Here is a 20,095-nt window from a genome sequence, read left to right as displayed (position 1 = left end):
AGACAAAAACAGCAGCGCCGCCCCCGTTTATGCCCAAATACGTGCTCGTTCACGTCGCTCCGTAACACACGTTCAAGTGAACGTCGTTACTGCGTCATTTGCGCGCCGCCTCGCTCCCGATGCGCTTCTTCTCCAGAAAGATAGATGTTTCGATTTCAGGTGAGTTTAATATCCACAAAAACTAATATGCCACTTTCCTGAAGACAATGTCAGACGTTTTGCTTAGAGCTGGTAGTAATTCCAGACTGTGTGTGATTTTTATGGTGAGTGTTGTCTAATGTTTATGCGTCTGCCAAATCCAATGTGGCTGGCGGCCTGTGAAGCCGCCCGCTTTCCTAGTGTCATGAGCCGGAGGGTAATTGAGCGCTCCCTTCCCCTGTTGAAGAGGATGAGCCTATTGTTTCATAAATTAACCACAGTTATGAAAGGTCCGTGTATGCTAGCTATAAACGGTTACCAGACAGTATCTTATTTGTTAGTTTTAGAGCAGCATTTTTCCATCGACGTGGGAACTGCGTAATGTAACGTCAGCATGTAGCATTGTGGCTAACGGGTGGTCTTGCTAGTTACAGAGAAGAAGTCTTCATTTGTATCAATTCCATATATTCATTATTTGAATTTGATTGTTTAAAAGCCAGCTCCTAACTGGTACACTTGACGTTATATCTAGTTTATCTGCTATGCAGTTACGTTTTTCACGGTGAGAAACCACGCTCGGTCATTGTTGACTTGGCTAACTAATATTATAATGTCATAATATAAGATAATTGCCTAATCTTCTAAAGTACTGATAAAGCTATATATATATATATATATATATATATATATATATATGTGTGTGTACATATATTGAAGTCAAACTGAATTCTCACTTAACTTACCGCTCACTTTCTAAAACTAACTTGGCACACTTTGACCTCAGTCGATCAGCCTTGTGCTACTTGTAATTTTATCATGCTAGCTAAGCCAAGTAAGGATAGATATTTTTGGAAAGAAATTATTACATTAACTTAAGAGTTCTCACTCGCTCTACGCCACCAGTTGAGTCTAAAATTGAACCATCGTCTCACCCATTCATTACTATAGTCCATGTGACATTACCAGCAGCAGATTGATGGTTAATTTTCCAAGTTAAACCAAGTAGTCCACTCCATACATTTTTAGTATAATGTGTAGTGAAATCAAGTGTTTGATGCACTGAGCCCAGGGCCATTTTATATTTTAAGAAACACTGAGGCAATATGACTGCAAAGTGGGGTAATGCAGTAACCCGTTAGTTTATAAACTTGACCCTCTGTATGACTTGCCTTAAATCAGCAGATTTACTAAAGTGGAAAGTTAATAAACTATCAGGCCTTTGGTTCAAAGGATTTTTTTTTTTTTATATAATTTTTGAGAATTTCTATGGAGACATTAAGTAGAAAAGTTCATGGGGGAGGGGGGTTACTGGTACTCGGGAGAAACTCAGCAGCCAGACATTTCTTCGTTCTCTGTAAAGGAGCGGCTGAGATTGACATTAAAATGGGAACAGTTGGTCCACTTTAATGGTCAGTCCACTTTAAGTGAGCATGGTCAGGTTAGGCTAACCCATTGTCACTAACTCCCTTCAGTTTTCCAGAAGTTGGGGAAACAACAGACAAGGTTTTCCTTGGTCTTGAGAATCTGCAGCATTTATTAACTGACACACTGTAGCCTGTACTGTACATTTACTGCCAGACTGACAACTTACTGATAACCTTTTCCTCCGCTCCCCTCACATTTACTGTTGTTTTTCTGCCACTCGCTCAACCACACACTCACTGAGCGTACACATTACGCACTGCCCTATTCCTTAAAGCAGCTACACTACTATGAGTTTCCTCCAACAACACAGAGGTTGACTCACATTTCAGAACAGCACTGCGAAGAGGCCCCCAAATGTTATTGATTTTCAAATCCATTTTTGGCATTAAAACAAGATTTTTTTGGCCCGGTGGATGTTCTCGTTGGCCTGACGTCCCTCCAGGCCTGTACAGTTATAGGGGAAACACTGTACACTAATTACATTGCTTGCCCACCATCATTTTGCTTTTTTTTAATTTTTTTTTTATAGTAGTTAATTCATTTTCGCGTATCAGTGCCCACGTCCATCAAATAAAAAAACTCTAATTTGTAAAATGCATTCTATCAATACTCAGTCGTATGATGGACGCTACAATTACAAACTGTAAGTGCCTGCTCCGTGAGCATCCGGAGCAGCAGCAGAGTCGCAGCACAGAGTAGTTGAGTGAGACGTCTGTCCTCCCTTCTGCTCTCTGCTGTAAACACACGTAGCCGTTAGCAAGCAGCTGCTCCCATGTCTCCCCGGGTCTCAGTGCTTGTTTTCAGCAGCAGTCAGAAGTCGCCAGTTTCCCGCTCACAGTGAGTGAATCCTCACATTTAACGGTGCCGTTTAGAGAAGCTGTGATTAGATGGCATTGGCACATTCCCCTGCAACGGTATGTGATGCAGCACATCCAATAATTATTTCTTAATAGCAACCTCTCCAGAGCATCTCCAACCACCGTAGATACACTTTAGTATTGATTAACAAAACTCTGGATATTAAATCAATTTATCAATAAAAGATAATCAGCACAGAATATTCGCATTATGGAACCCGATTGACCGTTAGCACAGCAGAGAATTCATACCTATCATGGCAGGAAAAGCACAGGTCTAATCAATATAGAGCTGCAACGAGTAGTCGATCAACCGATTAGTTGCCAACTACTAAATTAATCATCAATCATTTTGAGTCATTCTTTAAAAACAAAATGTCCAAATTTTCTGATAATTGCTTCTAAATTTTTTTCTGGTTTGAATGAAAGGTAAACTAAATATTTTTGAGTTGTTAACTGTTGGTCGGGACAAACAAGGGAATTAGAGGATGTCTCCTTTCCTGAATTCATTTCTGGTGTTGCATACATTTTCACAGTTGGATGGATACCAGTCAAATTAATGTAAATAATTTTGCTTTCAACCAAACCTGGTCATGAGAGTCTGATTCTGCAGCCTAATATTACAATTGAAGACTGTATGTTAATGCATGTCAATCAGCAGGGAAAAAAAGATCTTCCCAGCTGATGAAATTCTAGTAATCTGACAAAGAATTGAGAATATATTTCAAATTCTAAAAAAAACGTTTTATTTTAATTTCTCATTGTTGAGGTTACAAAACCTTTTATTACTGGTTAGTAGTTATTACTAGTGTTTTTGTAAAAACCTGTCATTTAAAAATATTTATCCTTTTTTTTTCTTGTTCCCAACCCTTCATTACATCTGATAGTAATACTTATTCATGTCACTATTCACTTTTCCTCTCCCTTTTTCTTGTCTTTCTCCCTCTCACAATTAATGCTTCGACTATTGTCTTCCCTCCCTTCATCATCTTCTTTACCTCAACTGGTCACTCCTTTACCATGTCTCCATGTCCTGCCTCCTTACACTATTCCTTGTCTCGCCATCTATCGTAATGTCCCTCTGTCTCTCTGCCCTGCTGTCTTTGCAGTCCTTGGATGAAGACTGTACCTTGGAGGAGGAAGACGAGGGACTGATAGAAGAAGAAGATGAAATTGATCAGTTCAACGATGACACTTTTGGAGCTGGGGCCATCGGTGAGTCATGTTTACTTCTAGTAAAACAAAGTGAAGTGATTGTATGGTAACTGTAGGTGTCCTGTATCATTGTTGCTCACCTACCACTGTGGTTGTGAAAACAACATTGAGACAATTATTCAAAGTTTGCAGCCAAAAGGAGGAAAAAAAACTCATATGGCCTTAGAAAAAGTGTAAGCTTGCAGCATAGATGACTCATTATCACAGAACAAACACCAACACTTTTGGCTCCTTTGCTCTTTCAGATGATGACTGGCAGGAGGAACACAAGCGCCTCGCTGAGCTCGATGAGCGGGACGGGCTGGGAGGGCTGGGGTTGGGAGGAGGGGGGATGGGAGGGGAATCAAATTTAGGAGGAGCTGAGGACTCATCCGCCACCCATCTCCCTCCCGCTGCCGGTAGTCTCCCCCTTCCATCATCCCTCCCTTCACTCAACTTCTCGTCTTCCTCTGGACTGCCTCGACCAGGTTAGTAATGTCATTAGAGAGATGCTGCTACAGAACTGACTCAAGAATATTGTTCATTTCTCTGGTCACTTTCAGCTTTGTGGATTGTCTGATAACATTATTACATTTTTTAAAAGTTCAAAAGTGTAGTTGGCAACAGGCCAAATTGATGGAATAAGTGGACAGAATTGCTGGTTGTTTTACTGTAGCTGTTCCCTGTACTGATGATGGTGATGAAATTAAGAACAGCAATAATACACCTGAGGTAAAATCTAAAGTAAAATTGCCGTTTCAGATGTGGAGGATCGAGGAAGAGGAGGTGACTTGGCTGAGTCCCTGGCCAGACTGATCCTGGAGGCCGATCCGGCCATCGCTGGGGTCGGAGCGGCAGAGAGGCCTGGTCCCTCCCCAAGCCTGTCTGCTCTGCAGGGCCTGGACAGACCCAGAGTCCTGCCCCAGCCCTCTCCCATCCCACAATCCACTCAACCACACCAGCATCCTCATCACCCCCATCCCCAGCTGCCTTCTGGGCCCTCCACTTCAGGTGAAGGATCAACAAAAGAATGCAATAAAAACTTTTTTTATATTGATGACATCAGTCATCAGTCAGTTTTTCAAGTAGGAGGCTTGTATCCTCTTTCTGTCTAATGACTAAATTTCATTATAATTCAGTTTGTGGAACATGATGGTGCAAGTGAACCAAGTCATCAGTGTGAAAGTAAACAGAATTGTACCAGTCATTAACATCTGTGACTGCAGTTGGGTGACAGATTGAAATAAAAACCAACATAAATTGTCTTAGATGATCTGAAGCGCACGGTGCAAGTGCATTTAGGGTGTGCCCAAATCCACTTTTGCTATTTTAACGGCAGAAAAATGGTCAGTGCGCCAGACGCATGGTTCAAAGTGGTTGTCCATAGTCTCCTAATTAATCGTGGGTGTGTTTTCGGCGTAACATGCCATAAACCAATCACATTGTCATCTCCCATTCCCTTTAAGAGCCAGGTGCGCTTGCACCTTGGCGGATTGCTATTATGATGGCGCATTTGCCAAGTAGTAAGAAGGAACGCTTCTCTGCAGAGGCAACGGATCTGATCGTGCGCAAAGTGAAATCAGCGGGATTTTAATTGTTGAAAGTATGGAAACCTGGTCACTGTACTCTCAAAAATGTTAAAGAATATTTGTTAAATATTGTTCAAAAATTAAACCATTCATTTTAATCATGTAAAGAATCATCAACACAGTTATCAGGTCTTGATCAGCTCTCCGAGGTTCTGATCCTGTTGCTGGCAGCAGCTAGAAGCTGTGCAGATTTATCTCCTTCTGTAGTTTAATCATTGTTTTCATCTCATTTATTTCCTCATGTGTTCCTCGTGTTCCTCATGTCATCATGTATTGATGCAGCCTACGTGTATCGACACGATTTGGTCAAATAATTAAACAATTTAATCCGTCATTATTGCGATTAGTTAATTCCGATAAATATTAAGACTAAGCATTATGACATGTATTTTTAAAAATATGTTAATGTACACAATATTAATCTTCACATTATAATCCTTTTATTTGTAATCTTTTGCATGTTTGTCCGCTGCTGCGCGTCCATGTGTGTAATAAGCAGAGTGTATGTTGTGCACCCGCCTGTGTGGGTGCATATTACTATAATGATAATGTTCCCTTAACATAACAGTGAAACATTGCGCTGTTGACCTCAGACCAGGTTTTTATTGGTCAATAGCGCAATCGCTCTCTGCTGCCTCAAGATAGCAATACGCCAACAATGCGCCTGACCACACCTCATTTTAAGACCAACACGCCCATCGGCGCTCTGAGTGGCGCAAGTGCATTTGCTATTTTAACAACATGGGTGCTGGATTGGAAAATGACAACTGCATCTGTCTTAAACTAACAAAGACTGTGCTTGGTGCCGCTTTGCGCCAGGCGTAAGATTGTCAAAGATCTCCGTGTCTGTTTAACATACATCAAGTGCTGTCTACTGTTGTGGTGACTGTGAAGGCCATAGTAAATGATTCACAACATTCTCATGTCATCTAATACCCCATGACCTGTATCAAAGCATTTATTTACTCATTTATTTAGGATTTTCTATTAATTTGTCACCCATCCAAATCTACACACTCACACACAGAGTGAATCAAATAATTCACCATGCGTTTTGTTTGGTCTGAACAGTGCTGTGTTGTCATTGTTTAGCTTAGGTTGTATCTAGAGCTGCAACTATTTTGATAATCATTTTTTTAAAAATGCTAAAATTCTCTGGTTCCAGCTTCTTAAATGTTTCTTTAGTCCTCTGATAGTATGCATAGTATGAATATCATTTTGGACTGTTGGTCGGGACAAAGCATCTTGGGCTTTGGGAAACAGTTATCAACATTTTCACAGTTTTCTGATATTCTATAGATCAAATGACAAATCAATTAATTGATAATGATAATTGTTAGTTGTAGGCCTAATTGTATCTTATTTTGTGGGGGTTACACTGCTACAGAGCGCTTTCAGTTTGTAACACACAAAGGGTCTCTCAGCATATAAGAAGCTGTTGCTGATTTATGAGGAAAAAACACAGATATGACAATGCAGTGTACTCTGCTGTATTGTTCTATGTATTTGCCCTGTTTTACTGAGGTCTGCTGTGTTCTGCTCTGCTCCAGGCCTTCCTCCTGGCCCTCCTCCCTCATCCATGCTCAGCTACCAACAACAGCAACACTTGCTGCGCAGAGGAACTGCTCCTATGGGCCAGGTTAGTGTTTAAATGGCTGTCTCTGTGTGCTGATTTGTAAACCACAATGCCCTCAAAGCAGTTGGTAAAAATGCAATCTCGTTATGTTTATATTATTCCAGATTATACAATGGGACAAGTGGGAGAAGAAGCTTTCTGTTATACTAAGTGTTTGTTTTTTTCCATGCCAATCAGTGGTGCATTTAATTATTAGGCCACATCAGGTTTTGGAAATGTAAAATAATAAAAGACACAACTGTGCAGTCTTTTCATGCACGTATGGTTTATATGTTCACAATTTACTAATCAGCAGCTTCTCAGCTTTTACTGGAAAACATTGTACTTATCTAAGGTCTGAAACTCCTCTTTGAATTAGCTTTATAATGACAGGTGGAAGAGAAACAAGTGGAATTAAGATTGAAATGATATCCTGAATTTGGGTTAACGCTTGTATAACTGGCTGGCTGAGCAACCAACATTGATTTAAAGCCCATTTGTGTAGAATTGTTTTGTTTCAGGATCCCTAAATTTAATTTCTCTTCTTGTTCCTCGTAGATGAACTCTCACAGTATCTGGGAGAACAGTATGGGTTTCGGACCAGTGAGTGTCACCCCTGGATTGGTTACACACATGGAGGTGAGGGACACTTGTTGCTTTTGGCTGTTTCTTCCAAACACTGGTCATCCATGTAGTTGTGTGGCCTATCCTGTGAAGATGCTGTTGAATTAAATGGAAATTCTGGTATTTTTCAACCTGGGACCTATTTTCCCATCATTTTGGGTCCAAGTGAGGAATTGTTCCAGTACTGAGCGAGAGCGTTTCAGCCAGCAGCTGCAAATAGGGCTGCAATGTAATCCTTAGGGGCAAATGCGCCTGTCAAAGTAAGTCCACTAAAAGTGTTTGTTTTTGCCACTGACAGGCTCAGATTGTTATTATAATTGTCTGACAACAAAAGTAAACACAGCAACTAGCCGCCTGTAGCAGCATTATAACTAACTTTTTAGTTTCCTTACAGTCCAACTGCAGTGAAAGTCAGCCTCATAGATGTAAACAAACAAGCACGTGCAGATGAATATGTGGGGTCTGTTTATAATATCAGCGTCTGTTCATGCTAGAGAAGTAGAGTAGTTATCAGTAAAGTCTCCAGGACAACAGTGTTGACAAGCGCTGTAAATCCATTTGTAATAGTTACACAGCTAAGATTACTCTCATCCGTGTACACTTCAGGATTTTTTTTTCAAATCTGGCATTTTCCAAATCTGGCAGCTACAGTTCTGACTCTGCAGAAAAAAGTTTTTTTTCTCTTCACTCTTCAAGAGAGTAGTGACTGTAGGAACAGCAGCAGTTTCTCTGAGGTAACCATTACTGTACTTTGTCCTTCCTGGCAGTCCTGTTGCCTTTCTGCCTTCATGCATGGTTTTTCCTCTTCCATCTGTTTTATCTCCCCTTTGTGTACTCCAGTTCAAATAAATAGGCTTGGCCAGTCAAAGTGAAATGACTCAAGATCTTCCTCATAATAGTCCACGGGATAATCCGTCATTGCACTTAGTTTTTTTTTTAGTTTGCTTACAGTCTAACCGCAGTAAAAGTCAGCCTTATATGTGAAAACATACAGCCATGCGCAGATGAATATGTGGGTGGTTCGCTTAGCCAGCAAGCTGCACCGGATATACAGATGGGTGACAAATCAAAGGAAAAACCAACATAAAGTGTCTTAGTAAGGTGTTGGGCCACCACGTGCTGCCATAACAGCTTCAGTACACCTTGGCATTGATTCTACAAGTCTCTGGAACTCTATTAGAGGGATGATCACCATTCTTCAAAAAGATATTACCTCCTTTGGTGTTTTGATGATTGTTGTGGAGAGCACTGTCTAATATGTTGGTTCAAAATCTCCCATAGGTGTTCAATTGGGTTGAGATCTGGTGACTGGGAAGGTCATAGCATGTGATTCACATCATTTTCATACTCATCAAACCATTCAGTGACCCCTCATGCCCTGTGAATTGGGGCATTGTCGTCCTGGAAGAGACCACTCCCATCAGGATAGAAATGTTTCATCATAGGATGAAGGTGATCACTCAACAACTTTGTATTGATTTGCAGTGACCCTTCCCTCTAAAGGGTAACCTGACATGCCAGATGGTTTGTTACACGGAACCACCGGTGGTTCGGACACAAGCACATAACTTGAAGCCTGACAAGATGGATTCTTGCATGATCTTGTGTTGTGATCTCGCAAATCCAGCAGCCTTGCAAGGTAATCTAACAAGTGAACCAAAACCATGCCAGCAAAATGCCCCCCACAGCATAACAGAGCCACTGGATCCCCTCACTGAATGGGTCAAGCATTCAGACCTGTACTTGTTGTTCCTTTTAATTTATCACCCATCTGTAGATCCCTAAGCAGTTAGCCATTATGCTGCTACTAGCAGCTAGTTTCTGTGACAACTTTGTTGTCAGAGACTAATAATAATAATCTGAGCCTGTCAGTGGCAAAAACAAGTACTTTTGGTGGACATACATTACTTTGACAGGTGCAATTCCCCAAGGATTACATTGCAGCCCATTTCACAGCTGCCAGCTGAAGCGCTCTCTGTCAAAACTGGACCAATTCCAAAAATGTTTGTCCCCATCACTTGGACCCCAAATGACGGGAAAATAGGGTCCAGGTTGAAAAAAACGGAATTTCCCTTTTAATGTGTATGACTAATTTTAGGCCGCACCCCATGTTACTTTAATTTATCTAAACTATATGGTGCACTAACTGTAACAAAATATTTCTCAAAATTACAGGAAATGTTGGTGATGTGATTTATACAATAGGCTCATTGTGGAAAGGACTTAGCCAAGCTGTTGATCATGGACAAGCCATCTGTGTATTTGTAATTTTTTCATTTACTGTCTTCTTCCTCCTCAGGATAGTCCACTAATGTCTATAATAAAGGAGGTGGGCCTCCCCAAACAACCACCTCAGGGCAGGAATGATGAAGGACGAGATTTGTCAGAGAGGGTCCCACCTCCACGCTCTTCGTCCCCTGTGATTGGCTCCCCTCCGGTGAGGGCAGTGCCTATAGGGACCCCACCCAAACAGCCAATGAGCCACGCCATGAATCATCAGGTGGACAGCACACAACTCTTCTCTTCAGTGTTTCCTCTCTGATATCTTTCCTCTGTCATTCCCTCTTTTTCATTATTCCTAAAGACCTGACAAACACTCCTATAAACTATAACTATTATCATTGTTATATGTTATAACTGGAATGCTACTTTTGTAGAGGCAGTACATTTTCTACAGTATACACTCTAGGGGCTTTACAGATACAATATTTACAGTAGATGTACTTTTTTAAAGTCTTGAAATGATATGGATGCTATTCAGCCCAGCCAGCCTTCCCACAGAACTTAATTTCTATACTTGCATATGTAGTTGGTCTTTTCAGATAGCCCCCTCATAGTGTGTCCAGCAGTCCTATTCATTTGTTTTAGTTATCATGCTGCATCATGTTGTGATATTACTCAACATGTAGTTACCATTGTCTCTGTTAACCCCGGCCTCTTCTCTGTGTGTACATCTGTATCTGTATGTATGTGTAGATTCACCACCCCACGCCGGTTCATGTGAGAGCCCCGGTCCAGCACAGATACCCTCCTCCTTTCCCTGAGCGTCTGTCACCCAACACCCTCCTCAATATAGCTGTGAGTTTTTCCTCTGCTCCACCTTTCCTCTCCTCCATCCTCCCCCTCAGTTCTTCAGTTTTATATGCACATCAAATCAAGGAACATCCTGGGGGTCTTTAAAGTTTAATGGTATGACACAAGTCATCAAATTAATGTGTCTGTGATTTCACTTGAACTGGACAATGAACAGCTTCAACATTGGGTCTGCAAAGCTATTTTGTTAGTTTTGTGTTATAATTTTTTTTCGCAGTCCCTTAAAGGGGACCTATTATGCTTTTCTATATATATATATATATATATAATGTTACAATGTCAGATGCTCAGTAGAAGTAATCCCTGTGAGCTAAAAAACACCAGCTTCAGACTGCTCTGAACGCTCAATTTCCAACGTTTTTTTCTACTGTCAGCCTGAGCCGATTTCAGCTGGTGATGGATTTCTTTATATGGTGATCTGCTCCACACACAAAGCGCCAGTTCACTGCTCCAGTCTGCTAACATTATGGCGTTTTTCGATTGTTTTGGGGTAGTCACGCCAAGACATGACCCCATTACACAACACAGCTAAGTAAAATAAGTAGTTTACCTGTTGGTACCTCCAACAGGTAAACTACTTACATCATCATCACTGTGGCTGTTCCTGCTTGTACTATTCCTCCCTTCATTATTTTTAACTGATCTACTGAACAAAGAGCTCCAAATATCTCTATGTTGTCGTTTCGATTTGTTTAGTGTGCTAACAAAGCTCCGCTAATTCAGTGAGAAACATGTTTCACTTCCTGTAAATTATTCACAATAAAAGTCTCCTGTTATTTAGTCATTTAAAAGCTTTAAATTTGAAGCAGGAAAAGGAGGAAATGTTGGGTTTGCATTGGCGGCAACTTGATACGACTGATATGTGCTGCCCTGATAAAAATATAGCTTGAAATGAGCATAATAGGTCCCCATCAATAAAGGACCTTCATTAAAATGTCCTGTCTTTGATATATACAACATTTCTAAAACTTCTAAAACATTTCTAAAAAATGGTCAAAGCTTTTGCCAAATAGCTGTTCATGTTGTGTTGGGATAGAAGTATTATTTGATACTAGTTTCCATTCTACAAGGGGCTATGTGCTGTATTACGCACACTAACTGGACTGTATTTTGCCTGGGACCAGTAACTTCTGGGAATTTCTGCTGGTTACCTGGCAACTGGTCCTGGTCAACATACATAGCCCCAGTAAAACAGCAAACTGTTGTTTTTTTCTTTTCAATTTTTATACAGATTAAACAAACAACCTATAATGTTAGTTAGTGAGCTTTAGAGGTGCTTGTAGGTAGGTTTTTTTAATTTTTGGACAGAGCCAAGCTAGCTGTTTCCCTTGTTTCCAGTCTTTATGCTATGCTAAGTTAGCCAGCTGCTGGTGGTAGCTTCATATTTACAGTACAGATATGATCGATCTTCTAACTCACAGCAAGAAACCAAATGAGTTTATTTCCCAAAATGGCAAACTATTTCTGTAGTAAATAGTAATGTATTTCTGATTAAGGAGAGACAAAGAATCTACCATTTCCGTTTTTCCAGGGATATGAAGTTTCTATTTGCTGTTTTTGTTCAGAACTCTCCACTGTGTCGCGGCCCGTTCCCTCCCGGAGTTGGTCCAGTTCTGTCTCAGATTCAACGGGCCCAGCTGCTCAACTCTCAGGTTAGTAACACACACACACACACACACACTCACAGTATTTTAAATTTGGTATGGTTCTGATAACAGCCTGTTTCTTAGATACACAGTACAACTTTCGTTATAGGTAACACTTTGAGAATAAGATAATTGGAGACTGTAATGATTCTTCCTGGGAACTGTGGTTTGCCGCAGAAGTGACGTAATACAGGAGACTAAAATGATTGTACAGGAAAAATAATATAATTAAGAGACATCATCAAAGCACTAATGACATACACAATATGGAAAAGAAAACATACATTTCAAAAGGAGCAGACATACAAAACAAAGAAAGAAATTCTAGTAAATCTAGTAGCAATTGTAGTGAGAATGAAGAAGGGGGTGTATTTTTTGACTTCAGCACTAGTGGGATGACTACTCTGGACATTTTGAGAAATGCAATTGCTTGTTGTCTTAGCTGTTCTCAGATGAGAAGACTGACATCAATTTTACTTCTGTGTTTTCAGTACAGAGATACTGATAGTATTAGACATGTTCAGCCCAGCTCAACTCAGAGACTGGAAACAGGAGAAAACACTTACCTTTGTCAAAAGAGGGAAAAAAACAAATTCAGAGTGAAGTCATATCTTTTACTGTGTGTAACCTTGAAACCACATTACGAGAGCAGAACTTTACAGGAAAGTGCTTCTGAGAAGAGTAATACTGGCAGAGCAGCTCCAGTCCTTCACTGTTTCACATGAATTGTTCTCTAACACTCAAATCTTGTCTGTCTGTCTCTCTCCAGGTGGCCGGTTTTCCCCGTGGTCCAGCGCCTCCCTTGCTACCAGGTGGTGGTGGTTTCAGGCCTTTCTTCGGGGGGCCCCCTCCTCCACATGGTCACCGAATGGGCCCGCCGCCCCCTCATGGCCCCCTCAACCACACGCCACCCATCCGGCACAACACCACCCATCTCCACCCCCAGCACCGCCGCATGCTCACTCAGCGCATGCAGAGCCGAGGAGGGTAAGGAAGTGTGTGTGCGCGTGTGCAGACATATATGAACATTAATAGAGCTGCATTGCCACTCAGAACTGTGATGATGGCCGCCCACCTAGAGCCCGCTTCTGCTTGAGATTTCCTCCCATTAAAGGGGAGTTTTTCCTTGCCGCTGTCGCCAAGTACTCGCTCATGGGAGAATGTTTGGTTTCTGTAAATTAAAGAGTACAGTCTAGACCTGGTCTATGTGAAAAGTGCACTGAGATGATTTGGTGCTATATAAATAAAACTGACTTGACTCGATCTTTGTCTCTTTACCTCCCTGCAGGGACCGTGGCAGGATTGGAGGGGACCGGCGCAACAGGGACCCCTACAGTAACCTGATGACTCAGAAAGAGAAGGAATGGGTAACCAAGATCCAGATGATGCAACTGCAAAGTACTGACCCTTACCTGGATGACTACTACTATCAGGTTGGTTGTTGATGTAGTTATCTTTATTGTTAGCTGTGTTAAGTGGAAATAATCTGGCTCTTCAATGTGTTTTTTATTGGTGTATCACACCTCCTAGTCAGTTCAGATAGGGATGTATAGTACCAGTCAAAAGTTTGAATACACCTTCCAATTCCCTTAAATGAGAAAGTGTGTGCAAACTTTTGACTGGTACTGTATGTGAATCTCTGTAAGGAAACTGAGAGCCAAGTACAGATACATATTAGAGCTGCAACTAATCATTATCTATTGATTTTATTTATTTTTAATTGCTCAATCTGTAAAATTTCATAAAGTAGTTAAAAAAACACATTTTCCCCAGAGGCCAGGGTGCCTTAAACTTCCTTGTTTTATCCGACCAAGAGTCCAAGACCCAAAGAAGTTTTATTTAAAATAATATCAGATAAGGAAAGGAAGCAAATTCTTCATTCATTTTGGAGGCTGGAACCAGCATCTGGACTGAAGCTTCATTCAAGCTCTTATAATTGAAATGGAATAACAATAAAAATCTTAAAAATTCTTGAATTCAATTTCCTCAAAAAAAGTTAGTCACAGTAGCTACGACATTCATCCACTTAAAATGGACAAGTGTCAATTTAACTAATATGATCCTGGGTCCAGGTCACATTATTTGACTATATCATGTGGAGTTATTGTTCAACACAGCTGGATCTAGATTTGAATATTAGATACCTATAAATTACTTTCTTATATTTAAAAAGTCTTAAATTTAAGTTGTTGCAGAAATCCTGTAATCATTCCTTGAAGAGTTGTGAACTCGGTTTCTGAGCTTACTGTGTGTGTGTGTGTGTGTGTGTGTGTACACATGTAGAACTACTATGAAAAGATGGAGAAACGTCAGGAAAGAGAGAGAGACAGCAGCAAGAAGGAACACACCACCAAACTCATCACTCCACAGGTTGCCAAGCTTGAACACACCTATAGACCAGGTAAGAAACAGCAAAACTCACCAGAATATTATCTGCTCTCCAAAATATGTGATCAAACACACACTACTGGAGACTTCTACTGAATGTCAACTCGTGTTTGTCAACAGTTCAGTTTGCAGGCTCTCTGGGTAAGCTGACGGTCTCCAGCGTCAACAACCCCCGCAAGATGATTGATGCGGTGGTGACAACTCGTACAGATGACGAGGCATGTTTGCATTTTTCATTGTTTTACACAATGTTCTCTTTTTAACCCCTCAATGAAAAGTTCAGTCTGTCTATATTCATGGTAACCTCCTGACTTTGGTGATCTTGGGTCTTTTCCGCTAGCGCCACCATGAGGTTGACATTTTGGACTCTTTGTGAAATGTCTTGAAACAATCTGATAAATTGCTGTGAGATTTTGTATAGTTACTCATGCCTCTAGAGGATGAATGCTAATGACTTTGATGACCCTCTGACTTTTCATCTAGAGCCATCATCAGGTCAACATTTCAGTTTGTTCAATACTTTGGTTTATGATCACATAAATGTATACACAGGCTTATGCATTCCCAATGCCACTATCAGCATGTGGTCGTTATATGTTGTGTCCACTAGAGGGCATTCCAACATTACCAATACACAGGTGATAGCTTTCTTGCTAAGTAATAATTAAGCTTAGGCACAAAATGAATAACATCAATTAAAATATAATTATAGTATCATAGTAATTAAACTACGCACTTAACTGAAATATAAATAAATCTACATCAGTATGCCCTTGTTTACATCAATACGTGACATTATTTGGGTCAAGATGCACTTCAAGCCCGAATGAAGGTGCGAGTGTGAGTTCTGTGTCCAAACCCCAAAACGCAGCACTGATCATTGGGCTCAAGTCTTTTACTGTGGGCCTGCTTTTCTAAAACGTTTTTCATTTGTTGACAGAAATCCAAAAACTTTCCACACATCACTTCTTAAATGGTCAGAGGTGGTGATCTCTGTGGGTGCATCGCTTTCTGCCATTTCTGATATGTAATGTTAGAGGTTGACGTTAGCACATTGAATGTGAGATCGTGATTCAGTCAGAATCAGAAAACTTCATTGTTCATCAGACATGACAAAAGTGTTTTGTTTTCACATGCGGGTAGGCCAAGACGAGAAGGGCAAAATTTGCTAACGTTAGCCAACGCATTTATTAAAAAATGTAAAAAAAAATTTTAAAAAAACCACACACACACATTCAAATAGTAGTTTCAGCATTTGATAAGTATCTTTTTCTTTTTTTACTATTCAAATTATAGTCAACTCCCAAAATTTGTCCAACAGCCCTACTAAACATCAGCTTAGCATGTTAGCATACTGACATTAACATTTAGCTCAAAGCACTGCTGTGCTAAAGTACAGCCTCATAGAGCTACTGTCATGGCTGTGGACTCTTAGTCTTTCACTCCCACTCCCTGTATCATAGATTCTAAGAAGTTCACTTAATAGTGAACAGTAACATTTGTGGCATCCAGCAGATCAGACTTGGCAGAAATAAGTATGTTTTAATTAGTGTATGATCACCTGAAAATAAGAATCGTTGTGTTTTCGTTACCTTAGAATGAGCCCTTTACATCTACATAGGGGGCGTGTCCTCTTCCAGGGAGCCCACCATGTTTCACCACCACGTTTCTACAATAGCCCAGAACGGACAAACCAAGCACTGACTCTAGAGAGGACCTTTCATGCTTGAGTACTCCTACAAACTTGGAAGGGGAGGGATATTTAGTTGGTTGAAATCTGTAACCTCGCCACTAGATGCCACTAAATCCTTCACACTGGTCCTTTTAATAATCATCATCATTTGTAACCAATTTTTAGCATTGTGGGATTTTTAGCAGATAGTAGTGTACATGCCACAGACACTACTTTTTTCTGTTACATTGTGTAATTTTTGAGGGCATTAGATAATGGATAAATTTACACACTCAAAAGTCTGTCTCTCAAATAAAATGGTGGAGGGCAAATATTTTGTACCATATAGTAAACAGGGAATGACTCACACTCACTCACTAGACACAACCAGGCTTTCTCATTAAAATGAATGGGAAAGCGTCCAAACTTTTGACTGCTACTGTACCAGTAAGGATGATTTCTGGTAGTTTGTTTATTTCTGATTGCCTGGCTTTGGTCATGTGGTCAGTCATTTTTGTTGTGGTTCTAAAGACTAATACAGGCATAAAGCATTTTCATCTTCACTCTGCTTTTTCTTGAATATTTCCTCATTAATTTATTCTGGAGCTTTTCTCCTGTCCATTATTAAGTCCTGTTGGTCAGTTTGCCTGCCTGACTGTCTGTCTGCCTGTCTGTCTCCAGGAGAAGAGAGAGAAGCAGGTTTGGAATAAGAGGAGACAGATCCTGTACACTGTGGAAAAGGTAGGATGAGGATGGCTGTGTATGTCAAACAAATCTTCCACATGGTTCAACCAAACTGTAGGAACCACTCCTGGATCCTAAAAACACCTCTGTGACCCTTTTCAGATGTACAGTTTGCTGCTGGAGGTTCAAGACTTTGAGAAACGTTTTGTCCATGCACCAGAGGAGGACAGGGAAGCTTTGCTGGAGCAGCACAAAACCAACACCATGCAGCTGTGCAGCTCTCTGCAGGAGAAGGAGTGGGACGACAGGTAGGAAGAAGGGATAGATTAAATGAATGAATAGAGAAACACCTGGGTTGCACATGGCAATCCTTATTCTTATCTAACTCAGTACAACTTTTACACACAGTAATTCTGTTTCTCTTCCTCTCATAAGAGTGAGTGATGAGCAGTGTGTGATGATCATGTCGGTGAGGAAGGGCAAGCGGCTCATTTCTAGGCTCCTCCCCTTCCTGCCCTCACCCCAGGCCGCCGCCGTTGTCATGGCGATTGCCCGCAACCTTCCCGCTCTGGCAAAGAAGGACAAGCAAGACCAGGTAACCATCTCAACAACCACGCCACATCATTTTCACACCTAAATACAGGCTGTTCCACTGAAACCTACCCAAGTCCAACTGTGAGGACTGTGTTCCTACATACATACATTTACATTTATCCATCCTTACTATGTGGGAGCAGAGGGGGTGTCCACATCACAGGGTCTGGGGCCTGATGGCAATCTCCTGGTCAAAGGCAGTGTCAGTAGCACATGTGAAATACATAAACATGTGACAGTCCTGTTTGTTTGTTAGGATATACACCGATTCCATTACTTGCCCACCACCCCCACCATCGTTTTGCTTTTTTTTTTTTTTTTAATAGAAATAAAACCCATTTAGTTCATTTTCGAGCATCAGTGCCCACATTCAAATAAAATACTAAGTGTGTTATCAATACTCAGTTGGACGACGGACAATTATAAAACTGCTCCGTTACGATCCACAGCAGCAGAGTACCAGCATGTAGTAGTAGAGTGAGACGTTAAAACACACTCTCTCTCAACCATGCACTGAGCTATTCCTGAAAGGAGCTACGTTACTTGTATAACACATTTTAGTTTACAAAACATCTTAAAATACTTGAGCTCTAATTAAAATAAATGTTGATGAGGATTGTGTAGCCTTGGCAGAGTGGATGCAGTTTGCACAATGTTCATTACAACATTCATTAATATAGATATTAATTAAATAGTTCTGCATTTATTCTACATATTCGGAGGTGGTAAGCTAGCTACATCCTGATGCATCTTCTCTTGGGATCACTTTTGTTTGTAGATAATAGTAGTAGTAATAATAGTAGATAACAGTAACCTCAATCATTCAATATATGCAGTTGCTGTGGGAAACCGTGCCTCTGCTCAGCTTTTTTTCCCTAAATGCTCATGTTTTATTTCACAAAAGTGTATTCATTTTTATATAGCTAGTGTAGGTGGAGCTTTGGCAAACATCACAGCAACCTGCTCACCTTGCAAGTTGTTAACCAGTCGTTGCCTTCCATGTTCTGTCTCTGCCCTCCTGTTTAGGTGCTGTGCTGGTTAGTGGAGCCGGTGTCTACAGTGATCCAGTCATTGTCGAGCTCTGCCCTCACAGACTTGCTCCAGGAGCTTCAGGGCAACGAGGGCCAACTGGCCACAGTACTGCACAACAAGGTACACACTCACACTCACACTCTCTCACACACACACACACACACACACACACACACACGATGCAGCCTGAGGAAAACATACAGGAACTCATTAACTCATTATCTGTCTTGTTCCTCTGTGCCATAGAGCTCTATTGTTGTCCAAAAATGATTTAATACATCAATGAGTCACACTGTTGCACTGGCTGACATGTTCAATTATTACCATGAGACACACACTGTTGAGTGTATGTTCTACACACACTGTCCTGCTGACTGAATACTCACTAGTGCCCAGCAAATGTTTTATTTACACCTGTTTGAGTATTGTTTGCTAAAAAGTGCAGTTTCCAGCTGTTTGATGAAATAACTGAGCTTTTTTAAAAATGAAACAAGGGGATTTTTTTGACAGTAAGAAAAATGTCCAACTAAGCATCAAACACACACATCTCTGCTTGTTTCCGTGTAGTTCGGTGTGACACTGCTGTATCTGATCTTGAGTGAAGGAGAGAGGATGCAAAGCTCTGACCCCAACTGTCAACTCATGGACGACAATCGATGGTGAGCCGCTGTGTGTTTTTGCGTGTCAGTGATGAAAAAAAGGTTTAGTTCCCCCCTCTTTGAATCTCTTTTTTTTCCCATTTCTGTTGTGTTGTACCCACACCATCCAACCTTTTCTCCCCATCCAGGACTGAGTTGGTGTTTTCAGTGACGAGGGAGCTGCTCAGTGTTCCCTCCTCTTCCCTCTCTCCTCCCCTCTTCACACCTCCCAACCTGCTCTCCCTCTTCTCACGCTACGTTGATCGGCAGAGGTTGGAGCTGTTACAGGACAAGCTACAGTGAGTCGCATCAACACACGCACAACAAGTAGCATGTTACGTTTCGCTTGTATTTGGTTCTTATACATATACAGATGATGTCATAGACCAATCAGGAGCTGCTTGAGTAAAAATGTTACAAATTCAGTGTGAAAATAAAACTGATATATTTGTGTTTGTCCTTCTCAGGATCTCTGCTTTGTCCAGGTAGAAGTTACTACAGACATCAACACAACCCCCCCTCCCCACGATGCAGACCTTTCTTTTTGTGTGTGCGCCAGAAGAGTGAATGGTGTGTGTGTGTGTGTGTGTGTGTGTGGTCTTGAGGTGAGTCCACAGTGGATCATTTTAATCCAGCAGAATCTCTAGTCACTTTTGTTTTCTTTGTGTTTAGTCTGTGGTGTGCGTGCGTGCCTGATCGACAGTGACACAGAGAGCGAATGAGAAACGGAGTTCGAATGACGATAAAAATGAAATCTGCATTTTTAAATATCTTGTTTACGATTTAAGCCTGTGATGAACCTTGAAATTAAAAAGTATTTCTATTATATAAAATTGACGACTGTTCTTTCTACACATCCTCCATATTTTGAATGTTTCAGTCAAGTCTCACACTGCTAGAACCAAA

At 40.9% G+C, this 20,095-nt stretch overlaps 1 protein-coding gene across 2 annotated transcripts; it reads left to right on the top strand.

Annotated features, from left to right (window-relative positions):
- Window positions 1–59: 59 nt before the first annotated feature.
- On the top strand, window positions 60–20,022 carry patl1 (PAT1 homolog 1, processing body mRNA decay factor). 2 transcript variants are annotated; one of them, XM_042390507.1, is made up of 20 exons: window positions 60–159; window positions 3,530–3,635; window positions 3,881–4,102; window positions 4,377–4,625; window positions 6,754–6,842; window positions 7,377–7,457; window positions 9,742–9,942; window positions 10,419–10,520; window positions 12,101–12,187; window positions 12,951–13,168; window positions 13,470–13,614; window positions 14,465–14,582; window positions 14,690–14,787; window positions 16,923–16,982; window positions 17,088–17,233; window positions 17,361–17,520; window positions 18,546–18,671; window positions 19,119–19,210; window positions 19,339–19,488; window positions 19,657–20,022. In XM_042390507.1, exons 1-20 carry the CDS (start codon window positions 145–147, stop codon window positions 19,676–19,678), a joined length of 2,487 nt encoding a protein of 828 aa, XP_042246441.1. In that variant the 5' UTR covers window positions 60–144; the 3' UTR covers window positions 19,679–20,022. The 2 variants fall into 2 exon arrangements, with proteins under 2 accessions (XP_042246441.1, XP_042246432.1); XM_042390498.1 differs by lacking the exon at window positions 60–159 and adding an exon at window positions 174–263.
- The last annotated feature ends 73 nt before the right edge of the window (window positions 20,023–20,095 follow it).

This window comes from Thunnus maccoyii, chromosome 2, assembly GCF_910596095.1.
Source record: "Thunnus maccoyii chromosome 2, fThuMac1.1, whole genome shotgun sequence".
Lineage (NCBI taxonomy): Eukaryota > Metazoa > Chordata > Actinopteri > Scombriformes > Scombridae > Thunnus > Thunnus maccoyii.
Note: the sequence above shows the minus strand (reverse complement) of the source record. Positions and strands in the feature narration are given on the sequence as shown.